Here is a 21,022-nt window from a genome sequence, read left to right on the forward strand (position 1 = left end):
CAAATGTTCGGCCCAAAGACATGAAAGGTATGAATTTGGTCCCAAAAACCTATCATTGTCTGGACAGAGTCGGCTGGCATTGATAGAAAAGAGAATGACATTAGTTCAAAGAAGTATTAGTTTACGTTCTCTGTACTTATAATTCAAAACTCCTATGTTTGTGCATAACAATATACAATTCTCTCACAGGCAATGGGGGTCACCTGGGTGAATTTGCTCCCCACCTGACTTAGGCAATGGAAAAATAAAAAGTATTTAACATTACTAACATGGCTTGGGCTGGCTTGTTACATCTGTCAAGTGGAGAAACCCTGATTATGTAGTCATGTTTTCAATTCCACTGCCAGATTTTGGGATTGCATTAATGAGAGGCCCAATGGAATATTTTGTAATCGTGTATTCTGTAATCGTTCAGTAATCTCTCAGTTCTCTAATCATGGTGCCATAAATCTGCACCTTGTAGCCTGTTGCCAACAGGCCTGTTTTTTTTGGGGGGGAGGGGGAAACCGTATTCTTTGATTTAATCAGACAATACCAAATGAGTGTGCTTTCTGATTTATTTTGTTTACATGAGGGCTAGTTAGCCTTCCAAAAAACAAGATTACAGGAAATACCATTAATTTTCAGAGTCCAGAATAAGTTTAAACTTAAGTTGAAAAACACTGCAAAAGAAAGCTCAACAGAAAACGTGTTATTTCAATTGTAACTATCACACAGTAAGAGAAATCTCTCACACTCTGAAATTCAGTTGGGACAGAGGTTTGCATAGTCAGGCTTAAACCAGTGTAATAGCTATATAGTTAAGATGATTAACCTCCTAAATACACAATGGAGTCTGCACAACTATAACAAAAATGTCAAGGTAGAAGGTAAAAAATAACAAAAAAAGACAGCCACAGTATCACCAAACAATGCCACAAATCAAATGGAAATCATTCACTGCAGCTATTGCTACACTGCAATAAAGCAACAAAAAAACATGAATCATACAGTGTATTAGAACAGCAATAAAAAATGTGATGTTGCGCTAAATGCAAGAGGATTCAAAAGTAGACAGACCTTTTCTAAATCTAGCCTATTTTCTCTCTCAAGCTGGAGCAAACCTCTGTCCCTTTACTTACACACAAAACACACAAGGATCAAGACAAGCAGAACAAACCAGAGGCTCACACTACTGAATCACAGATTTCATGAAATACATCTTCAGGCTTACTTCAATGTGATAAGTGACCACTGACAGCTTTGATAATACCTTTATCAATTGTAACTTAATTTTTGCATTTCAAGAAATAAAGGAAAGAAATATTGATAGTGCAAGGTTATAGGTACATATATTAATATATTGTTTCCATTATTATCCTATAAGTAAAGTGCAAATCTCTGGATCAGATGAATGCGTGTGCAAGCATTTCTAATTTTAGACTGATCCGCCTGCCCATGCACAAATGAGCCCTTTACATTGGCTGCCAGCTACTTTTCACCTCTTCCAAGTAAAACATATTAACCTCACACAATGACATTTTAAACTGTTTTTTTATTCCTTCAATTCAAAGAATTTTTTTCAAACTCTGTCCATTTGGAGCGCCACAATGGTCAAATGGAAAACATCATAATGACCTTGATTTCCATCTAACATACATTGTCTACTAGACTAAATTGAGGATGAACTTTGGGTGATTTCTGCACTGTGTGTGCATACTTTGTTGTAATCCTGACTAAGGGTAATAAGCTCAGTTTCTTCTTTATCTAGGAGTCTTTTATGCCCATGTCTCCAAAGTGCAGGGCCTTTTTAAAGTGACAGCATGTTTAGGAGATATGACCAAATATTGAGAAAATCTTCTTCTGTTGCCAGGTGAGGCCTTGGATTGAACAGATTTCTAACAACACTTCTTAATGACAAAATTTGGTCAATAATTCAATAACCTAATCCTCCACTTAAATGACTACTAACTGGGGTGAACAATGTCAGTTGGGAAGAGATGCCACTGAGACCTGCTCAAGTGGAAATGCAGAGTCATCCCAAACAGCTCCCCCCCCAATACACATACATACACACACACACACACACACACACACACACACACAAGTGCTTACCGTCAGCTGCAACATTGAACACCATTTTAGCATGACATGGACACACACAAACACAATCATGCATGGTTTTCTGATAACACAGTTGTCTTACTGACTTGTCTAATTGTTGTTTCAACATAGCCCAGCTAATTTGGTGTCAGACCTGGGGGCATGGAAGGCCAACAAGGTACGTGTGATTTTGTTGATTGAATTCACTAGTATTACAACAGTGTCTCATTTAGTAAACAGCCAACACAACTTGCTGCTCCCTTCAGTGTACAAGAGGGCAGTTGCTGGGTTTGTGTGTGTGTGTGTGTGTGTGTGTTTGGGGTTGGAGGGGCCATGTTCAATCTTAGCACAGGGGGAGAGGAAGAGTGGAAAATCAGTTGGTCTCGTAGGTGGAGAGCAGGGCGGCATCCACAGGCTCCATGCAGGAGGGGCAGGTGAAGGATCTCATTAGCCAGTCGTCTATACAGTCCATGTGGTAGATGTGCATACAGGGCAGGAACCGGATGGGGTCCCCATAAACAAAGTCCATCATACAGATCACACATCTGCAAATGGATGCACAACAGTAGTTAGATTACCATTATGGCCTGCAGGTTTTCTCAGTGTAAATACATGATGTGCAAAACTGCAAGATGCTCACTCTCTGATCTTTTTCTCCGAGCCATCTTGGCCTCCATCGTAAACGCCCTTGGGGAGGTGCTGGATGAGGCCGATGCGCTGAGCGATGCGGATCTGCTCCTCTTCTGTCAACTGGGTGGCCAGGCGGGCCTGACTAGGGGTGGGATGGTACATGGGCATGTGAGCTTGCTCCTGGAAATAGACAAAGAAAACCCAAAATAAAACCAACACAGTTCTCCTACTAAATCACCTAAGTAGAAGCACGACAAACTATTACTTAAATACATTAAATTGTTACATGTTAATTGTTATGTTATACAATGGGAGAATAGCAGCAAGCATCCATATTGACTATGTGCCTTGATTAATTAAAGGTGGGGTTCTATGGATGTTTGGTTTGAAAGGGAGTGCCTGCATGAAATAATGTAAGCTGTTGTTTATACAGAGTATAAAGTGGCCCGACAGGCCACAGTCTTTGTGGGAACAAACCAAAGCACGCCCAACAATAAAGCAGCTTTTCATCAAGAGCAGAAAAAAACTGCACTGTCTGGACATTCTTGGCAAGCCAGCGTGCAACACTGGTGAGATAGAGAGTAAAAATATTTTGGTCGCAATAAGGTATGCTAGTGCTTGTTATGTGAAACCTGCCATACATAGACACCTTGTATATAATTGTTTAAGAAAATAGGGAATAGTATATCAAATTGCATTCCTCTCAAAAAAACAGTTGGCTGACATCTTTCCTTGAACGTGACCACATTAGCCTTGAGGCTGTTTACTTTCCAAATAGCAACCTGTTCTACACTTGCAAGAAACTTTACTGAATTTGAATTATAACATGGAAACTAACTAGAAGTTAGAGTGGCAAGCCTCTCACCTGGTAAGGCGGAGGTGGCTCCAGGTCTGGATCTGTCCCGTCACCATAACTCGCCCTGTCTGACTGGGATTCATGAAGCAGAGAAATGTCGTCCGATGTCGGAGATTTGAGACAATTGCCCATATCTTTATTTTCTCAGTCCTGGCTCTACGGCTTGCTAGCAAGTCAACCGGCTAGCGTTATAGTTGCTTGTTGCTAAACTTGCTCTCGGTGGCTAATTGTTTGCGATCCGTTTTTCTTTCTTTGATATTTCAAAAACCATTACAATTCAATTACTTATTGCTAAAGATGCCCCGTGCATGTTCTTAAAATTACTAGGTAATCGTCAGATGTCTAAGCAGCTGTCCATGCTAGGTAGTAGTTATCATGTTCGCAGAAACCATCTGAAAACATCTCAAAACAAAGAACTCCCTTGCTAAGGATAGCTAGCTGTCTAGCTAGCTACTTTTCGCTAGCCAGCTGAGCGACTTCCTTGATAAGTATTGTAAATTCCTCGGTAAGAATCTAAATTTCGACAAAATATCTACGCTAACGGCATCGGTGGCTCTAACACCAAGCTATGTAAATTTTGTACTGTAGCGACATTCCCCCTTATAACTTCCTGAGTGACATAAAAACAGTTGGCTTTCTCGCTAGCTCTTTCTTCAACCGGAGGACATGTCTGTCCATTGGATATGACGTAAGGGGTTTAATTTGTTGTGCTTTGTCGTTAATTCTGCACAGTCATTGGGTGATTTTTTTGGACGTCACACCAGGAGGAGTAAAAAAAACAGTGCGTGCACGCGCGCGCGGCTCTGATATAAACAAGTGTGCAACTTTCAGATACCACCATAATTCAAAGTATAGGTACAATTTGCTGCAGTCTTTACAAATAACAAATAACCCTATGTTTGCAAAAAAAATACACAAACAAAATGACAGTTTCCAAATATGTGTTTAGCTTTGTTTAACTATAACTCCATGTATGAAGAGCTCATTCAATTACTGGGGAAAGACAAAAAAGTCATTAGCAGGATGATGGTTTCTGGTGGTGCCATAATTATCACCCAAAAACGTTCAAGGCTTCAGAAGTTGTAAAGGTTGATGATCTATCAGGCAATGTGGGCTTTGGGAAAAAAACACAACCAGTAAGAATGCAACTTGAGGACACTTTTATTTGTATATACAACTATTGTACACATAAAAACCAACAAGTATTTGCATTCCAGGAACTTATGATACAAATCTCCATGTTTTTGGTTAAGTGAGTTTCACAGAATTGGCCTTCTTCAGGCAAATAAAACAAATACAAATACCTTAAAATGAACATTCCAAAGATTCCTTTACCTTTAAAGCTCATCAGCTTACAGGGTTTATTTTTCTCTCTAAATGTTACAAACAGCATAATTTCTCTGTACATTATTAGTAAGTAATAGAGTAATGTTAATTTGTGAAGCAATGTGTCATGGCGTGTCATGTAGTCTACAGTTTTTCTACAGTTGTTGTCTGCAGTGGTTCGTACAATATTCACAAGGAAGAAAAGATAGTGAAAATAGATGAAAGATCATTTCGTTTTCATAGCATCAGCTTGCTGTTGTTTGTGTATTTAGTTAGTTGAATTGAAAGATTGCACGCTCAAAAATTTGGGAAAATGGGGAATATAACAGTTTGAAAATTCTCATTTAACGATTGCAGATCGGTAAAATTTAAAGGAGCAGACTTTATCTTGCAATATGTTTAAAAAGAAAAAAATATCAGTTTTAAAGGGAGGATTCAAGGGTTGGTGGAAGCTTGGCATGATTTAATGACGACGCAGAGGTTGAAAGTACAAATAAGCATCTTTTCTATCTTAAAGATATTCTATTACTGTATTCATATCTCACAACTTATGTTCAATACCAAAGGGGTTATCAAAAAAACAAACAAAAATAAAAAGATGGGGGAAACCAGGCAATTCTGTTCTCTCAAAGATCTCCTGCACATTCATTCATACTGTAAAAAATCCAGCATTATTGAGTGTTACTTATTAGTATCCACGTTGTCTGGTAAAGTATGAGATCCCTTCTTGATGTCCAACTGCATTGATCGGGTCTAAGAAATGGCAGCAAAATATGTGACAATGGTGTTGATAATCACAATGTATTTACAAAACGATGAATTTAAAAGAAAATGTTTCTCCTTTTGCACATAGTTACATATTCACACACCCCACAGACAAACACTGTTAAGAGCAACACTGAATCAGTTAGAAACACCTTCAGAAATGACAATACCTATTGACAAAAATGACATAATTCTATCCATTCATTTCATTTATTTTCCGTATCCCAAGATTATTTGAGATTTATTATTACTCTCATCAAATACAAGTCAGGAAATATACCTTATTTTTTTGTCAGTGTTCTGTGTGAATTGGCAACTACAGTTTCAGGAGGTATTGTTCTTAGTTTTTTTTTTTTTTTGGATTCACATTTTACCAAACATCCAGAGGCCTCGTAGCTTTGAAGCATTGATGCAAAAAGAGTCACATTATCCCTCACTCTATACACTCTAGTGTTCTCTAAAACCTTCCTGGATCCCCCCTCCTCCCCACGCTCTGCCTCCTCGTCCCTAGCACCTGTCGTCCTCCTCTGTGTCGCTGAGCGGATCGCAGCCTGAAACAGAGACTGTCTGTGCCAGGCGTTTCCGGAAGTGTCCGTTGGGGACCTGCCAGCCAGTCCGCAAGCGCGGGCGGGCCGAGCTGATGGTGTTTGAGCGTCCCAGGCTGTGGGCCACAGCAGCCTCGAAGGTCAACATCTCCATGGGACCGGAGGGGTCTGGGCTGTGGTCGTCCTCCTGCGAGGCCAGGAATGGCTCCGAGGGGTAGCGACGAGGGGGGGACGGGTGCCGGCTCGCCTCGCCTCGTCTCTCGCCTGTTACCCCCTCTTGGCCCTCCCAGGTGGGCTTGCCCCGCCTCTGGGTCTCTGGGCTACCTTGTTCGTCCTCGTCTTCGCCGACGGAGGGGTGCGTGCGACACACCAGCGGGGAGTAGGAGATGTGAGGGCGAGAGCGGGTCGGGGTCTGGGATAGAGGCCGTCGGCCGCTGGGGGTGCTGGACTCTGAGGTGGAGGGCACTGGACTTTCTGAGCTGTTGCCCTGGAGACAGGAATACAATTTTTTAAAAAAGGAATGAAAACCTATTTGGCTGATTTTTTTTCCAGAAACGCATCTGGTAGCTTATCAGATTTAACTTGCACTCAGGGTTTTATAGACAGAGAGATTGCCTATTAAAATTTGTAATTTTAGGGTTGAACTGAAATGAAAACCTCAGCCTGAGTATGTATTCTTGGCCAATGCCGCATTGCAGAGTAAGATATTAACTTTTTTTCAGGGGCAATTTTTTTGGTTTATGAAATATTAAATTCACATTGCATATTGGCAAATAAACACTCAATTTGTACTAAGATTTGTTTAATTTTAAATCATAATATACACCACATTCCACACTGTAAACTGGCAGCAAGCCCAACAGAAGAAGATGGAGCCGTTTTCCCTGCTCTCTTTCCCCAACTAGTCCATATTACACCCTTCAATTGTGGAGTTTTTTTTTACAATATTGGTTGTATTAAAGTGGTTGGTTGCATTCACACATGAATATTTGACAACCCAGTGAATACAATAGAATTGAACAGAGTGAAATGCAAAAAAGGCTACTCCTATTTATCAGGGGCATTTTGTTGCTCCTTCAACAGGCATTTTGTGAACTTTCAAGAGCATTTTTGCCCTGAGCCCCGTTCATTTCTGACCCTGCTGCGTTGTTGTCCTGAATCAGCTAGTCACTATTGCTGCATGTGTACGACCTACCTGTTTATCTTGGGGGTGTGCTCTCTCTACACTGGAGCAGCGTGAGGGCTGCAAGCTCCTTTCTTCTGAGTTACAGCGAGACGTGTCCGGAGAGAGGAGGTGACAGCGCTCCTTGGACCGGCCTCGCTCCCTGTCTCTGTCCCCCTGCTGCCAGTGCTCAGACCGAGAAACTAGAGGACAGACAGCCAAGAGAGGAGCCCACACAAAAAAGACAGATTAAGTGAAGAAGGGATGGATAACGAGACTGGTGATATTACACACAACAATATTCTGTCTTTCAAAATATGACTTTCTAGTGCTTTACAGTGAATAGCAAAGTGATAAATGGCTAAATAGAGCATAATACACGTGTGTGCACCACCTGATGTGAGAGTGAGGGGTTAATAAGACTAACCAGCAGCCTTGTAGCTCTTGTGACGAGGTCGATACACTCGCTCAGGACTTTTTTCCTCCTGCCATAGACCATTCACCCGCTGATCCGCAACAGTGGATGCGGAACGCTTCATGGAGCCACTTGCAACCTCTGTCTGCTTACATGTGAATACACACACACACACACACACACACACACACACACACACACACAGACAGACATAGAAGAGCACATTGTACATGCACAGAGAATACATTAAGCATATTCTAATTACTTTCAAAGAACTCAATTAAATTGGTGGACCGATGCAGAGGTTCTGTTTAATTCCTTCCCATGCTCTTTGGTGAATGCAAAATACATCCTAATAGATTGATGAGGTTTAGTTTCTTCTTTCCTCTATTCTGGAGAGTGAAAGTGATGAGAAAGGTCGCAGTAAGAAGATGAGATATCAGCATCCCAGGACTAACAATTCATTGAGCCAGTCAGACACCGAAAGTGGCAAAAGACAAACAGACCAAAACCCTATTCATTGGAAAGTCAAGCGTATTGCTTCGTCTTGGTCATCTTGTCCTAGACACATGTGCATATGAGGCACAAGGCACTTTGGCATAAGAGCCCATGCAGCCACTGAAGTCCTCAAGATCCAGCAGAGAGGCTTAGTCATGGAAGTTGTATGTTCAGAGGGCTGTACCTGTGACTCTACAGCCAGACGGGGCATGGAAGAGGCCCGCACACACAGGCCCCTTCCTAGCGGGAGCTCCAGTGGGGCTCCAATCACCCTACTGCACTCCCCCACCTAGGTGAGTACAGAGACAAAGAGAGGAGGGCAAGGAGAGACAGAGCACGAATCAGGCCGGTCCATACTGGACTGCCTCTATACGGAGGTCCAGTGCGGGGAAGGGGAGGGCAGAAAAGCCATTTCATCACTGGGTCATCTATCATAGCCATCACCAATGCCATCACCATCGCCATCCAATCAGAAGCCATTCCAGCCAAAAACGGACAGAGTAACAACTAGCAACAACAAAGAAACTGACTCCAAGGAGAAATAGTCAGAAACAGTGTGAGATTGCATAAGAGGAGCAAAGAGTGGGAGAGACTGAAGAGGAGCAAGACTAGACAGCAGCATAAGCAAAACAGTTTACAGGGAAAGACGGGATCAATATTTCAGTTTGGAAGTACATATAGTCATGCACGTTCAGATCTTGATGCACCAGTAGGTACACAAACAGAGCCAGACAACATAATCTAAGGGCCAAACGCATTCCCCTGCAGGAACAATTTACAAAGGAAGACAAACACTAATATGTGGGCATTTCCGACTGAACTTGTATCATTCCTCCAGAAAACACCGCAGACCAGTTAAACCAGACAGTATAGACACAGCAAAACATCAACAATTAGGTGGTCTGCCTTTGCTATTCCAACCTCCACAGGACTAAAACGTAATCAAGGACAGGAGCACAGAGAGCGAGCGATGCCGTGGTCTGCAAGGCACTGAGAACTGACACTGAAAAGTCACATCAACGTCATCAGTTAAAACATATTTATAGCTTTTGTGTGGTGCTAATGCTTAAACTACTGTTTTGCTCTTGACTGAGTAAATTTTATTGATGAAAATCCATGCTGTAAGGTGTGACTCTGTAATTAATATTTGTATGCTGTTGTTGGTCCTCCTCCTTACCAGAGACTGGTGTTGACTAGGATCAACCTCTGAGGTCATGGGCTGTAAAAATAGCTCCTGGGGCGAGATGGGACTCAAAGCCACAAAACCTCCCCTGGTCCTAAATTGGGACAGAGAAAATCAGTAAAAACACGTATAAACAGACACACACAAGCACACACACACACACACACACACACACACACACCAGCATACACTCACAGAGCTGAGCCAGCGCTGTGGGCCATCATTGGGAGTGGCTGGGTGTTGGAAAGAATGTCCTCAGGGAGCGTAGAGGCATCCAGACGCTTGAACATCAAGTTACTCTTCTGAATAAACACAATAAATAAAACAGAGGTCAGAGAGCTTCTTTCTTATTCATATTTCATTCTCAGGTTGTCCCAAGTATGATTTTAGAAAACAGATCAGAAAGGCATGCAAAGCTGACCTGAGCTTCCAGTTGTTGCCTAAGCTTCTTGGCTTTGTTCTGTTTGAAGTAATCCATGATCATCATCGAAGCATAGATCTTCCCAACTGTCATGTCAGTATCTGGGTGGGCAGACATATGTACACATACACAAATACTGCATTAACTGTTACTGCTTCCTTCTGAGCTTTACATTGACTTTTGCCTCTATAACTAGAGCCAGACCTTTGTTGATCGGCACCAGTAGGTCCAGCGTCTTCTGGGGCAGATAGGGCCAAATGACACTGATCTCCTTTTGCAGTTCAGAATCAAGGGCAATACGGTCCTCACCACCTGTAACATTACATCCCCATACACCTCATATGCTGTAACACCCAGGCAAATAGATTATACTTTACTGATGCTATAATGCATGCATAATATATGCACAACATGCTCATCAATGAACACTGACCTCTTGCTATTTTGATCTCCAAGGCTGTGCGGATGAGAGACATCAGAGTGGAGGTGAAGTGGACAGTCATGTCTTCATCCACAGGCATGTTCATCAACACCAACCTCTGAGAAAGAGAGAGGCAGAGAGAGAAGAGAAGAGAAGAGAAGAGAACACAAGAGAAGAGAAGATAGGATTTACTTGATCGTTTTCATTAACTCAAGTTTCTCCATGAATAGGAAGATATGACAGTGTCTTCTGTACCTTATAGGCGATCTTGGCAGGACATTTCTTCCCCAGGCCCAGAGGCGGCGACATGTGGGTCAACATCTCATACATGGCAGTGTAGTGGATACGGCCACTTCAGAGGCAACACGGATGATAAGTGAGGGGAAGCGCGGAAAAAGAGAAACAGAAGCAGGAGGTGGAGAGGTTAATGGAAGGTGGCATACTAACTCACATCTAATCAAATCCACCACAGCTGAAGAGAAACAGGCTAGTTATCTCTCAAAGGTTCAGTGCTTGACTAATGCCCTTTGAGAAACAATCCCTCTTGTTATCAAAAGAATCAAACCATCTTACACCATCCAATCTACTTCCCGGGGGGAAATTACGTCAAATAAATCCAGATTTTAATGAATGCTCTAATTGCTCGACGATATTGTATAGTTGATGAGGTGCCGCATTGTCTGTCTGACAGTAGCCAGCGGCCGTGCCAAAGAAAGAGAGGAGAAAGACAAATGAGAGATTGTCTAGGTGGCTGGCGAGACCAACGTAGGCTGGTGCAAAATGATGATGATGATACAGTTATTTTCAGCTTCACACTTCCCTCCTTGAACTTGATATAAGAACATGCATAGAATTTTTTTTCATCAGGCCATTAAAGCTAGGTGGATAAGATGGGCAAAAAGTGAGAGGCCTGGTCCTGGAGTGCAGGTGTAAGGCAGAGACTGAGACAGTTTGACTTGCACTTTCTATTTGGCATTTGCAGAAGAGAATTATGGGTAATAAATAAAGTCAGAATTCTGACAATGAAGTCAGAACTCAGAATTCTGACTTTAATCTCAGAATTCTGACTTTATTCTCAGAATTCTGACTTTATTCTCAGAATTCTAAGATTAAACTCAGAACTCAAATAAACGTTTCGCATATGGCCCTAATCCTCTCCCATAGGCATTTGACATATTTCATGATTTTCATTTGGTTTTTTTTTTAAATAATTTACTTTAGCACTGATTGTACAGTGTACGTTGGATGCTCCTGTTTTGGACATGATGACCAACAAAAAAAAAACTGAAAAAAAGACTCTTACAAACCCATTGCAAGCTTTGCTGACTGAATTGAACTCATTGCACTGGATCGTTAAGGCATTTTAATTTCACACACATAGGCTGCCCTCTGCTGGATAGAGTTGGAACATGAGCATTAACACTGTTGATCAGGCCTGCTGAAACTAACAAGGGAGAATGTGAATAATAACAGGCCTCACCATGCTGCACGGTCATACTCTCCCCAGATGCGGACAAACTCGTCCAGGTGATGGGGACCCAGGATTGAGGAGTCTCGTGTCAGGTACTCAAAGTTATCCATAATCACAGCCACAAACAGATTTAGCATCTAGAGAGTGACATAAAGAAGGCCACACAGTTTGAGATGAAAAGCCGTGTGCAAGACAAAGGCAAATGAGCAAAGATATGAGCTATCAAAAAGGAAAATGTATTATTTCCATAGATCCCTGACCAGAAATGAGCTGAAGAAGATGAATGAGACGAAGTAGCAGTAAGCAAAGTCCGTCCCACAGCCTCCCTCATGGTCTGGGGACATGGTGAGGGGGGCTATGGAGGGGTCGGGCTCACACTCCTGACCCCCCAGACAGGAAAGCATAATCTCCTGCCAGGACTCCCCTGTTGCACTCCTGGAGGTTTACACACGAAACACACAAACAGCTGCTTGATATGCCGATCAAATAAAGATCAACCTCACAAACAACTGCCATGGTAAGAGAGTAGGGATGGGACGATTTGCTTATCACAAGATATGATTCAATATGCGATATGGGCTTCACGATCTGATACAACCACGATACGATGTCATAAATAAAAGTTCAATGACAACAAAGTCTGACTGCGCAGAATTATGTTTATTTCTGAGCCACAAATCTTTCTAGCAATGGCATTGGCTGCTAGAACGTAAGCAACAATTTAAAAATATAATTTCGAAGTGCAAACAATATAATTTGGATGAAGAGCTTGCGAAATTGTAATGGGTAATCCATCTCATTTGTGATTACTACAGCAGAATAAAACGTAGCTAATATCCCGATTCATTTTTCTGCCCCACGATACGTATAATCATGTCATATTTTTGTATTGCGATATTTCAAATTTCAATATATCGTCCCATCCCTATAAGAGTGACAATCAATTCAAATATGTCCACATAACTTAATTTGTTGTATATTTTCCAACAGGCTTGGAACACAAATTTTTGATTTGCCCACCTGAAGAGAAGCATCAGCGCACTGAAAAAGGTCTTAAAATTGTTGTGCTGATTGATGTGACTCTCATCATTCAGCTTGATGTTTCCAAACACCTGCAGAAAGTGGGTTGCTTCAGTAGGATTCAACTAATGCCACTGACTCTGAATTCTCTCATATTAATGAAGGGAGCTTAATTATTATTAGTAGTAATAAGATACCTGCATTCCAATAATGGCATATATGAAGAAAAGCATAGCGATGAGAAGACAGACATAAGGAAGAGCCTGTTGGGGAAGAGACAGTATGCACAGTTGATTACTACTTGTTATAAAAGCAAGAGTTTGACAGAGACATCATCTATTTGTGAGGAATTGAATATGGTAAGAAGACGAAGCCGATTAGAAAATGTCTGACCTTGAATGATTGTACAAAGGTCCATAGTAGAATACGGATGGTGTAACCTTGTCTCAGCAGCTTGATCAATCTGGCTGCTCGAAAAAGCTTCAGGAAACTCATGTTGATGGTATTCACCGACTGGGACAGACACACAAATGAGAAGAGAGAGGGTGAGACAAGAGAGAGAGTGACAGACAGAAGGGAGAGACAGGATATAAAACACAGATGGAGAAATTCATCACAACATGACTGAAGCTGTGTCCGGAGGCACGGATGGTAACACATAAAAAAAACTTGGAAAGAAAGAATGTTGCAAATAAAGCTGGCTATTTTAAGTTGAGTTTTTTTTTTTTAGGTCACAAGCTTGTGAAAAAATAATAGTGTTGTAGCAAAAGAGCCTTGGCAGTATCTTACCTGTAAATCCACAATTATCTCAGTGATGCTGCCAAGTACAGTGATGAAATCAAAAATATTCCACGTATCTCGAAAGTAGTTCTGCGGGGAAGCAAATGAATGGAGTCATTATACCATCCACAAACAACTGCATCTGATCTGAATCACTCCTACATTTTAATACTCACCACAAGTCCAAAAGCCATGATCTTGAGTATGCACTCCATGGAGAAGAGGACAGTGAAGGCTGTATTAAGGTGCTTTAGGACCGTATCATAGGCTGTTGGGGCTGAGTGGTACTGAAAGTAAACAGAAAGGACGGCACAGTCAATTTGAAATGTAATCTCTAACTCTAATATTGATCAGCTCCATTTTATTGGCTGTATTTTACTAAACTAGACGAGACAACCCCCCCACAAAAGGCTACATAGGAATCTTGTCTGGTTGAAGCTACTATAAGGTATGCACTGTTCCATTACTATTTAATGAATCATGCTGTATGTACTTTACCTTCATCATGAGAACCACAGTGTTGAGGGCGATCATGACCAGCACAGTGTATTCAAAAGAGGGCGACGCAACAAAGTGCCAAAGTCTGTACTGGAAGGTTTGTCTGTTCTGGGGCATGTAGCGGGTCATAGGCTTGGCACTCATGGTAAAGTCAATGCAAGCCCGCTGATGGAGAGACGATTAACAGAAGATACAATCAGAGCTGAAATCACTTTGTCCTCATTAGTTTATATGAATATGTGTGCATGCATGCGTGTGTGTGTGTGTGTGTGTGTACGCTTCAGCTCGCCACACCTCGTTCTTCTCCAGACTGCACTCCTGAATCATCTTGTCACCCTGCTCCTGGAAGGTGATGATGATGAGAGCCACAAAGATGTTGACGAAGAAGAACGGGAAGACCACAAAGTAGACCACGTAGAAAACGGACATCTCCATCCGGTTCCCTCGGCTCGGACCCATGTTCTCCTCCGTAACATCGGTAGAGTGCTGGAGCACCCTGGCAGGAGAAAAGAGGGGAGGAAGGACAGAGAAGATGAGAGGAGGCAAGGAGTGAGAAAGACATGTTGGAGGTAATGATGCAATAAATGACTCTAATGTGTTTTTGACTGCAACATGTATGACAGCACAGGCATGGGCTACCTATGTTGTATTGGGTGACCGTATTGTTTTTACAGTGACATACACATGCATGACCATTGCACACATTCTACGTGTTCTACGAGTGTGATTTTCTTCCAGTGAGGATGGCAACATCTAGCCATTTCTTTGGTAGTTATTAAATCTTCACTGTGCAAGACTTGTGTAAAAATACACATGGGCAGATTATCAAATCCAAGAATGCCAAGTCGATACTTGATTTTGTGGAGAATGTTCTTCCCAGGTTTTCTTGGACAGACGATCTCGTGAAAGTGAGCACAGAGATGCTTCCTTACAGTTTGAGATGGACTGTGTGCTTCACGTCACGTATCTGATTAAGAGACACACAACTGATGTGTTACATTATAACGTACACCTATTTAACAATATATGATAATGTTTACAGTGTAATTTTAGTGGTTACTCCATGGTGTACCAGTAGGTGTACATAAAAATTCCAAACAATAATCCAAATAATTTTTAAATAGTCCTTCCCAGCGTTATATCTTGCCCCAACATCCCATTTAAACTAGAAATATGTCAAATTACGGCAGCAAGACACCCTCAAAATGGCATTTCCTTCTGACTTTAAGAGTGAAATACAAAACAGTAGCAAGCGAGTGCTCCTTCCAGAGAAAGTTAGACTCAACCAACAATGGCTGAGTGTGCAGACTTCTGAGTGATGAAGTCCTAATAAATGTTTGTTCTCAGTACTGCAAGTGTTGCTTGAATTTACTCTTTTCTAACGAAGTCCTCCAAACATTCAAAAATGCAAACAGTTATATCACTTTTGGCTGCCAAAGTACAAAGTTGCAATGTGCAGTTTTAAGTAAAACTCTCTGAGCTACAGTATCTGGGTTGCTGTTTGGAGTAAAAGCACACTCACTGAGGCCATCCCTCTCCAGTGGAGACGGTGAAAAGCGTGAGGAGGGCCCAGCAGACGTTGTCATAGTGGAACTCGTGTCTCTTCCACTCCCTCCTTTTCACCTCCTTTTTGTCTCTGCTGTAGTCAATGTAGTAACCTCTGTAGGGAAAAGAATAGGTGATTGTTTCATTCAATTCACAGTTTTGACCAGCAGCTTTAATGAAGTGAAATATATTAAAGGTTTACTGCCAGTAGGGTGGCTGTAAAACTATATATTAACATGCAATTTGTGCATGAGTGAGGATGAATGAGAGCATCTTCATGTATATTTTGATTATACAATTATTCTAATCATTGCATCCTGTAGGCGCTGAGAAGTATGGATTGTGCGAGCGGTTCACTCACTGGCATTCTTTCTCCGTATTCATGGAGCCGTCAGTGCAATAGAAGAACTTCCCCTTAAAGAGCTGCACCGCGATGACAGCGAATATAAACATGAAGAGCTGGTACACAATGAGGATGTTGAAGACGTTCTTCAGAGATGTGACCACACAGTCAAAAACAGCCTGCGAAAAAGGAAGAGAAGCAGAGCGGCATAGCAAGAACAATCTGTCAGAGATCTGTGAAATAACACCCAAAACCCAGACTGGAGAGAGTGCGTGGATGAATACTTGGTACCTTGAGCTTAGGAAGTCTCTTGATGGTTTTAAGAGGCCGCAGGACTCTCAAAACTCTGAGGGACTTTATTGTCTTGATGTCTCGGCCTTTGTTGTTCCTGTTGACAATGATTCACAGTATGTAGGGATATATATGCATGCTCACAAATTGATACACAAGGACACATGCATGGACAGCATTGGACGCAGTTAAAAACAGTGAAAAAACCCAGTAAAAGCAAAACACCCACATAAGTGCACATGAAAAACACACATTTCAAACTGAACAAAACAGAAAAAGGCATGGGGTGTTTGAATTTGGTAGGAGTCCCAATGAAGGATTAGCATTTAGGAGACAGACAAATCAACAAAAAGCAAAAACACATCGAATAGAACGAAAGGGAAAATGAGAAATATATACGAAAAGCAATGAAATAAAAACGAGAGCCTTATGGCAGAAGTGTGTGTGAAATGTCGGCTTTTTACCCCATCACATTCCTGGTAGCCCCAACAGTGATAAAATCCACAGGAACAACAGAGAAATTGAGGCATAAAGAGAGATACACCGTGAGCAAAGCTCAGAGGATCACAGCTATATTCACAACAGAGAAATAAACACACAATCTTCTACAGTACAAGAAAAGGCAAAGGTACAAAAGACAACAAGGGGAATCTAGAGATTTTAAAGGTTTTTAACAACAGTCATGACCAGTTCATCCATGCTTAGTACAGTTTAGTAAACCCAAATAATCTAGATAAAAATCTATCTTCTCCCCCTCTATAGGGTTGTGGTGCACAACTGAATCTGAGTTACATATCCCACAGGACCGTGCATCACTCCACATTTAGAGTCTGAACTGCCCCTTTGTCAATGAGATACTGCATTTGCTTGAAGCTGCAAAACAGTGTCTTTGAGGGAAGGTCGTTTATAACATGCTGTATGCTCAAGAGATGATTTGCTGCAGTGAGTCAGTCATTAGTCATCGCCAGGCAGCACTATATTGTGACTCACGTTAGAGCGAAGGCGATCAGAGCTCCCACCACCACAATGAAGTCCAGGATGTTCCACAGGTCTCGGAAATAGGAGCCATCGTGAAGAATGAGACCCTGGTCGATCATCTGGAGGACAAACACGCACCCACACAGACACGTAAAGTGCAGACAGGCACACGCACACATTAAATACACAATGGGACTGAAACCTGGGGCCATCTAAATGAAATTGTGAAAGTTTTAAAGGTGTTGGCACAGTGGAGAAAAGATATTTTTTTTAGTTTCCTACCTTAATGATCATTTCAAAGGTGAACACTCCAGTGAAGACATAATCAAAATAACGGAGGACCTGGGTAATGCAAAACACACAAACAATTTACAATTACATGTTATGCATCAATCTATTGATAATATAGTATAACACTACATGTAATATCTCAGATATGTCATAAGAAAAAACAAAAAAACATGGAATTTCACAGAATTAAATGAAACTTCCAATTCAATTCCAGTTCTGTTTCTGTTCCTGTAGGTTTTTTTTAAATTCCAAATTCCAATTCCTCTGTTGAATTGGAACTCATGAGTTCATTCATGAATTGACCTCAACCATATAGGTGCCTTGTTCCCATCCAGTCTGAGGAAATGACCCTGTAACCCTCTGCCTAGCACGCTTCCCAAAAAGGATAGCACTGTTTCTAAGTGCACCAGTTCCTTGCACATCCAACAGTGAAATTGCAGAAACGTCAAGAGCAATATATTTTGACCTCACCTTGTTTCTGTCTGAATTGGTACACACAGGGTCCTCAGCGGCCAGTGCAATGCTACTGGCCACGATCACGAGGAGGATGGTCATCTCAAAGTAGCGCATAGTAACCACATAGTGGCAAATCCTCCTGATACTGAGGATCAATAAAGGGAAAGATGTTAGCTGTTGGTTGATGACAGAGCGGCGGGTGGCTGCAGTGTACGCAAACGCAAAGAGCACAACAGGGTGAATCCTTTCTAAAGACACAGGATTTAAAAGTGTAAAGGTTAAGTGAACAATAATGCATTGCATCTGGTAATCGATGATCCAGTGAGTCAAGGATTTTTCACTGTCTTACGGGTTGGAGGCCTTGAAGATGAACATGCTGTCTGGAGCTACAGGTTTGGGAGGAATGGGAACTTCCTCTTCCTCTGTCTCCTCGTCTTTCTCTTTCCGCTCAGACTGGAAAACCTCCAACTCTTTGCTGTTCACTAATACCCATGCAGAGGTGTGAGAAGAAAAAAAAAAAACGTTTTAGCCCTACTTGGCTGGAAATTACAAATAAAGAACCATGTGAATCATCGCCATAATTGATTCATCAGGAAAGACTAGAAGTGTGACACTGTATCAGATGTCAGGAACACCCACACTCTGCGATACAGTGATATTGACACTGAATCACACCGTACGATGCAGCAGTAAAGGAAGCGAGAGAGGGCTGCAGTGAAAACTCCTACCTGTCATGGGGGAGAGCTCCAGCAGCGGTTGAGCGGACATTTCGATGGCCACGCTTCCCTCCGTGTTGGACTTGTCGCAGTCCGGAGAGGCCGGGTGGTTCTCCGAGTCAATCGCCCCCACACTGAACTCTGTGGCCTCCAAGGCAGGCTCCACTGGGATGTTCTGGCACAGGGGCTCATACTGGTCCGTCTGCCCGCCCTCGCCCTGCTCTGCCCAGGTACAGTCCAGCAGGGTAGACGCAGGGCGCTGGTCGCACTGCGGAGGCTCAGGAATGTCCGCACCAGGCACACTGAAATGGGAACAGGATTCAGTTCAAATCAGCACCACAATGTATTTGCGATGACATGGAAATATCTTCAGTGGAAAGAATTGTACTCAAGCAACCTAGAGGAGGAGGTGCTACCTTAAAATGAGATTGCATAGAGGGATTATGAGGTGCATTTATCTCAATATGTCCAAACATTCATAGTTACATGCATTCACCCCGATTCTCCTTAAATTTCCTCTTAAGTAGCTTCAAAGTTAGAAAAAAACACTTTTTCCAAACTGTACGACAATGTCACATACATATTCTGTATCTGCTTGTTCCAACGCTTCATTGAAGCTATAGCACGCTTATATTGAGTGAAATATTCAAACCCAAGATGCCATTTTTTTATGGCTGCACCATTACAACAAATGGAAAAAGATCTAGATGTTTGTGCACCATTTTATGTGACCCTGTAATTAAGCATGACATATTTGGTATCTTTGGAAACCTTAGGATCTTGAATTGAACAGTTGGCCGTGAACCATGTGTTTGTAATGATGGCCCCACATCTTAGGGTAGAAGTCAAGAGGGAAAGAGTTGTACAAATATCCTAAGGCTCATCAGATCATTTTTTCACTGAGCGCTGCACCTTACCTTCTGTGATCGTCTCCAACCTCTGCATATGGGTTGACGATGCACGTTCCACAATCATCTCGGACCGACCCTCCATCCACCTCTGCTTTCTCTCCTCCCTCCCTTTCTTCTTTCTCTTCCCTCTCATCCAGTATCTTCCTCTCCTGGCTGAGCGATCGTCTGGCTCTTGCCGCCTCGTGAGGCGACTGGGTGCAGTCCAGACTCTTGGCCTCAACACGAGCCTCGCGGTGACGGTGCCGCCTGTGCCGCGCCCCTTCGTCCGGTCCCGGGGTGGGCCTGAACTTCCGGGCCACCCTGTGCCTGCCCCCGCTGGCCGGCCGGTGGTTCGCCCCTCCCGCTCTCTCCTCGGTCAGGGTCAGCAGAGGTAAGGGCTCGGCCTCTGGAGGTTCAGGCATGGGGATGGCGATGGACATGGGGGGTTCAGGCAGGGGCATGCCCACCGACATGGGCGACTCGGGCAGGTGAGCCGGGCTGGCCTCGGGGGAAAGGGCGGGGACGTGGTGGGCGCTGGTGGGAGTTTCAACGGTGTCCTCTGTGGGACTGCTAAACAGCTCCTCTCGGCTCGCCATCTGACGGCGCTTGCGCAGCTGGTTGGCCCTCTGCTCCCACACGGACATGTTAACCTTTCTCCTCCTCTCGCGGCGGTTGGAGAAGGCGTTGGAGCCATTGAGCGGCTGCTCGTCTGCGGCCCCCACCGGACCCTCCGGCTCTTCTGGGAAGTTTGGTCGGCCCCGGTGGATGGCACGTTTCCTGTATAGATAGGGTCTTCTCCTTCCCCTGAGGGGCATAACATACCTGGTATCAAAATGTGGCAAGCAATGGGACCAAATTTTGAGTATTGATGACAACAAACATCAAAATTATTGTCTACGTAGCATACCAGTCATATAAAAAAATATTAAACAAATGAAAATTGCAAAAAAAAGCAATTTTCCATGAATTTATAATGCTAGTTGATTATTAAAACAAATATATTCCCATGGAAAAATATGCAAAATGCAAATGTTGAATAATTCGAGCTAAAGAATACAAACATGTCCAAAAATTCAAAAAATGAAAATACCTGAGAATTAAGGACAGAAAAAAAACCAAAAAAAAACCACAAGAACAAAAGGGGAAAGTGCAGGATTAAAGTACAGAAATTGTAAAAAACAATCTAGAATTGAATAGGGAAACGCAAGGGAGAAATTCTGTGTGACAGAAATGCATACAACTTTACTTACTGGTATTCAGATTCTTTTGTTGTCCATGTAATCAATGAGTGATTATTTGAAAACAAGACATTAGTGTTTTCCAACATACACAGAACACTTTTTGTGACACAGTCCAAAATATGTCCAAGGATAGTAGAGCTTTCATTCAAGCCAACAATCTTTTTTTTATCCATTAACCGATAATATATTTTCTTAATT

The 21,022-nt window shown here is 42.5% G+C and overlaps 2 protein-coding genes across 2 annotated transcripts in view; both read right to left on the bottom strand.

Moving 5' to 3' along the window:
• Positions 1–539: 539 nt before the first annotated feature.
• LOC139932654 (RING finger protein 11-like) lies at positions 540–4,237 on the bottom strand. Its single transcript, XM_071926487.2, has 3 exons — positions 3,578–4,237; positions 2,723–2,892; positions 540–2,627 (listed from the first exon to the last, which is right to left on the bottom strand). The coding sequence occupies exons 1-3, from the start codon at positions 3,698–3,700 to the stop codon at positions 2,456–2,458; spliced, it is 465 nt and encodes a 154-aa protein (XP_071782588.1). The 5' UTR covers positions 3,701–4,237; the 3' UTR covers positions 540–2,455.
• Positions 4,238–6,166: 1,929 nt separating this feature from the next.
• cacna1eb (calcium channel, voltage-dependent, R type, alpha 1E subunit b) overlaps positions 6,167–21,022 on the bottom strand; it is a 42,300-nt gene continuing 27,444 nt past the window's right edge. The window contains 29 exon segments of the mRNA XM_071926483.2: positions 6,167–6,691; positions 7,400–7,569; positions 7,794–7,929; positions 8,464–8,568; positions 9,457–9,556; positions 9,658–9,764; positions 9,884–9,984; positions 10,088–10,195; positions 10,317–10,422; positions 10,560–10,656; positions 11,785–11,912; positions 12,036–12,210; positions 12,796–12,887; positions 12,993–13,058; positions 13,189–13,308; positions 13,585–13,665; positions 13,752–13,862; positions 14,074–14,238; positions 14,368–14,569; positions 15,596–15,733; positions 15,980–16,140; positions 16,253–16,349; positions 16,717–16,728; positions 17,243–17,349; positions 17,513–17,572; positions 17,993–18,122; positions 18,327–18,459; positions 18,706–18,995; positions 19,599–20,387. Of these exon segments, the coding sequence (XP_071782584.2) occupies positions 6,167–6,691; positions 7,400–7,569; positions 7,794–7,929; positions 8,464–8,568; positions 9,457–9,556; positions 9,658–9,764; positions 9,884–9,984; positions 10,088–10,195; positions 10,317–10,422; positions 10,560–10,656; positions 11,785–11,912; positions 12,036–12,210; positions 12,796–12,887; positions 12,993–13,058; positions 13,189–13,308; positions 13,585–13,665; positions 13,752–13,862; positions 14,074–14,238; positions 14,368–14,569; positions 15,596–15,733; positions 15,980–16,140; positions 16,253–16,349; positions 16,717–16,728; positions 17,243–17,349; positions 17,513–17,572; positions 17,993–18,122; positions 18,327–18,459; positions 18,706–18,995; positions 19,599–20,387 (4,612 nt within the window).

This window comes from Centroberyx gerrardi, chromosome 13 (assembly GCF_048128805.1).
Source record: "Centroberyx gerrardi isolate f3 chromosome 13, fCenGer3.hap1.cur.20231027, whole genome shotgun sequence".
NCBI lineage: Eukaryota > Metazoa > Chordata > Actinopteri > Beryciformes > Berycidae > Centroberyx > Centroberyx gerrardi.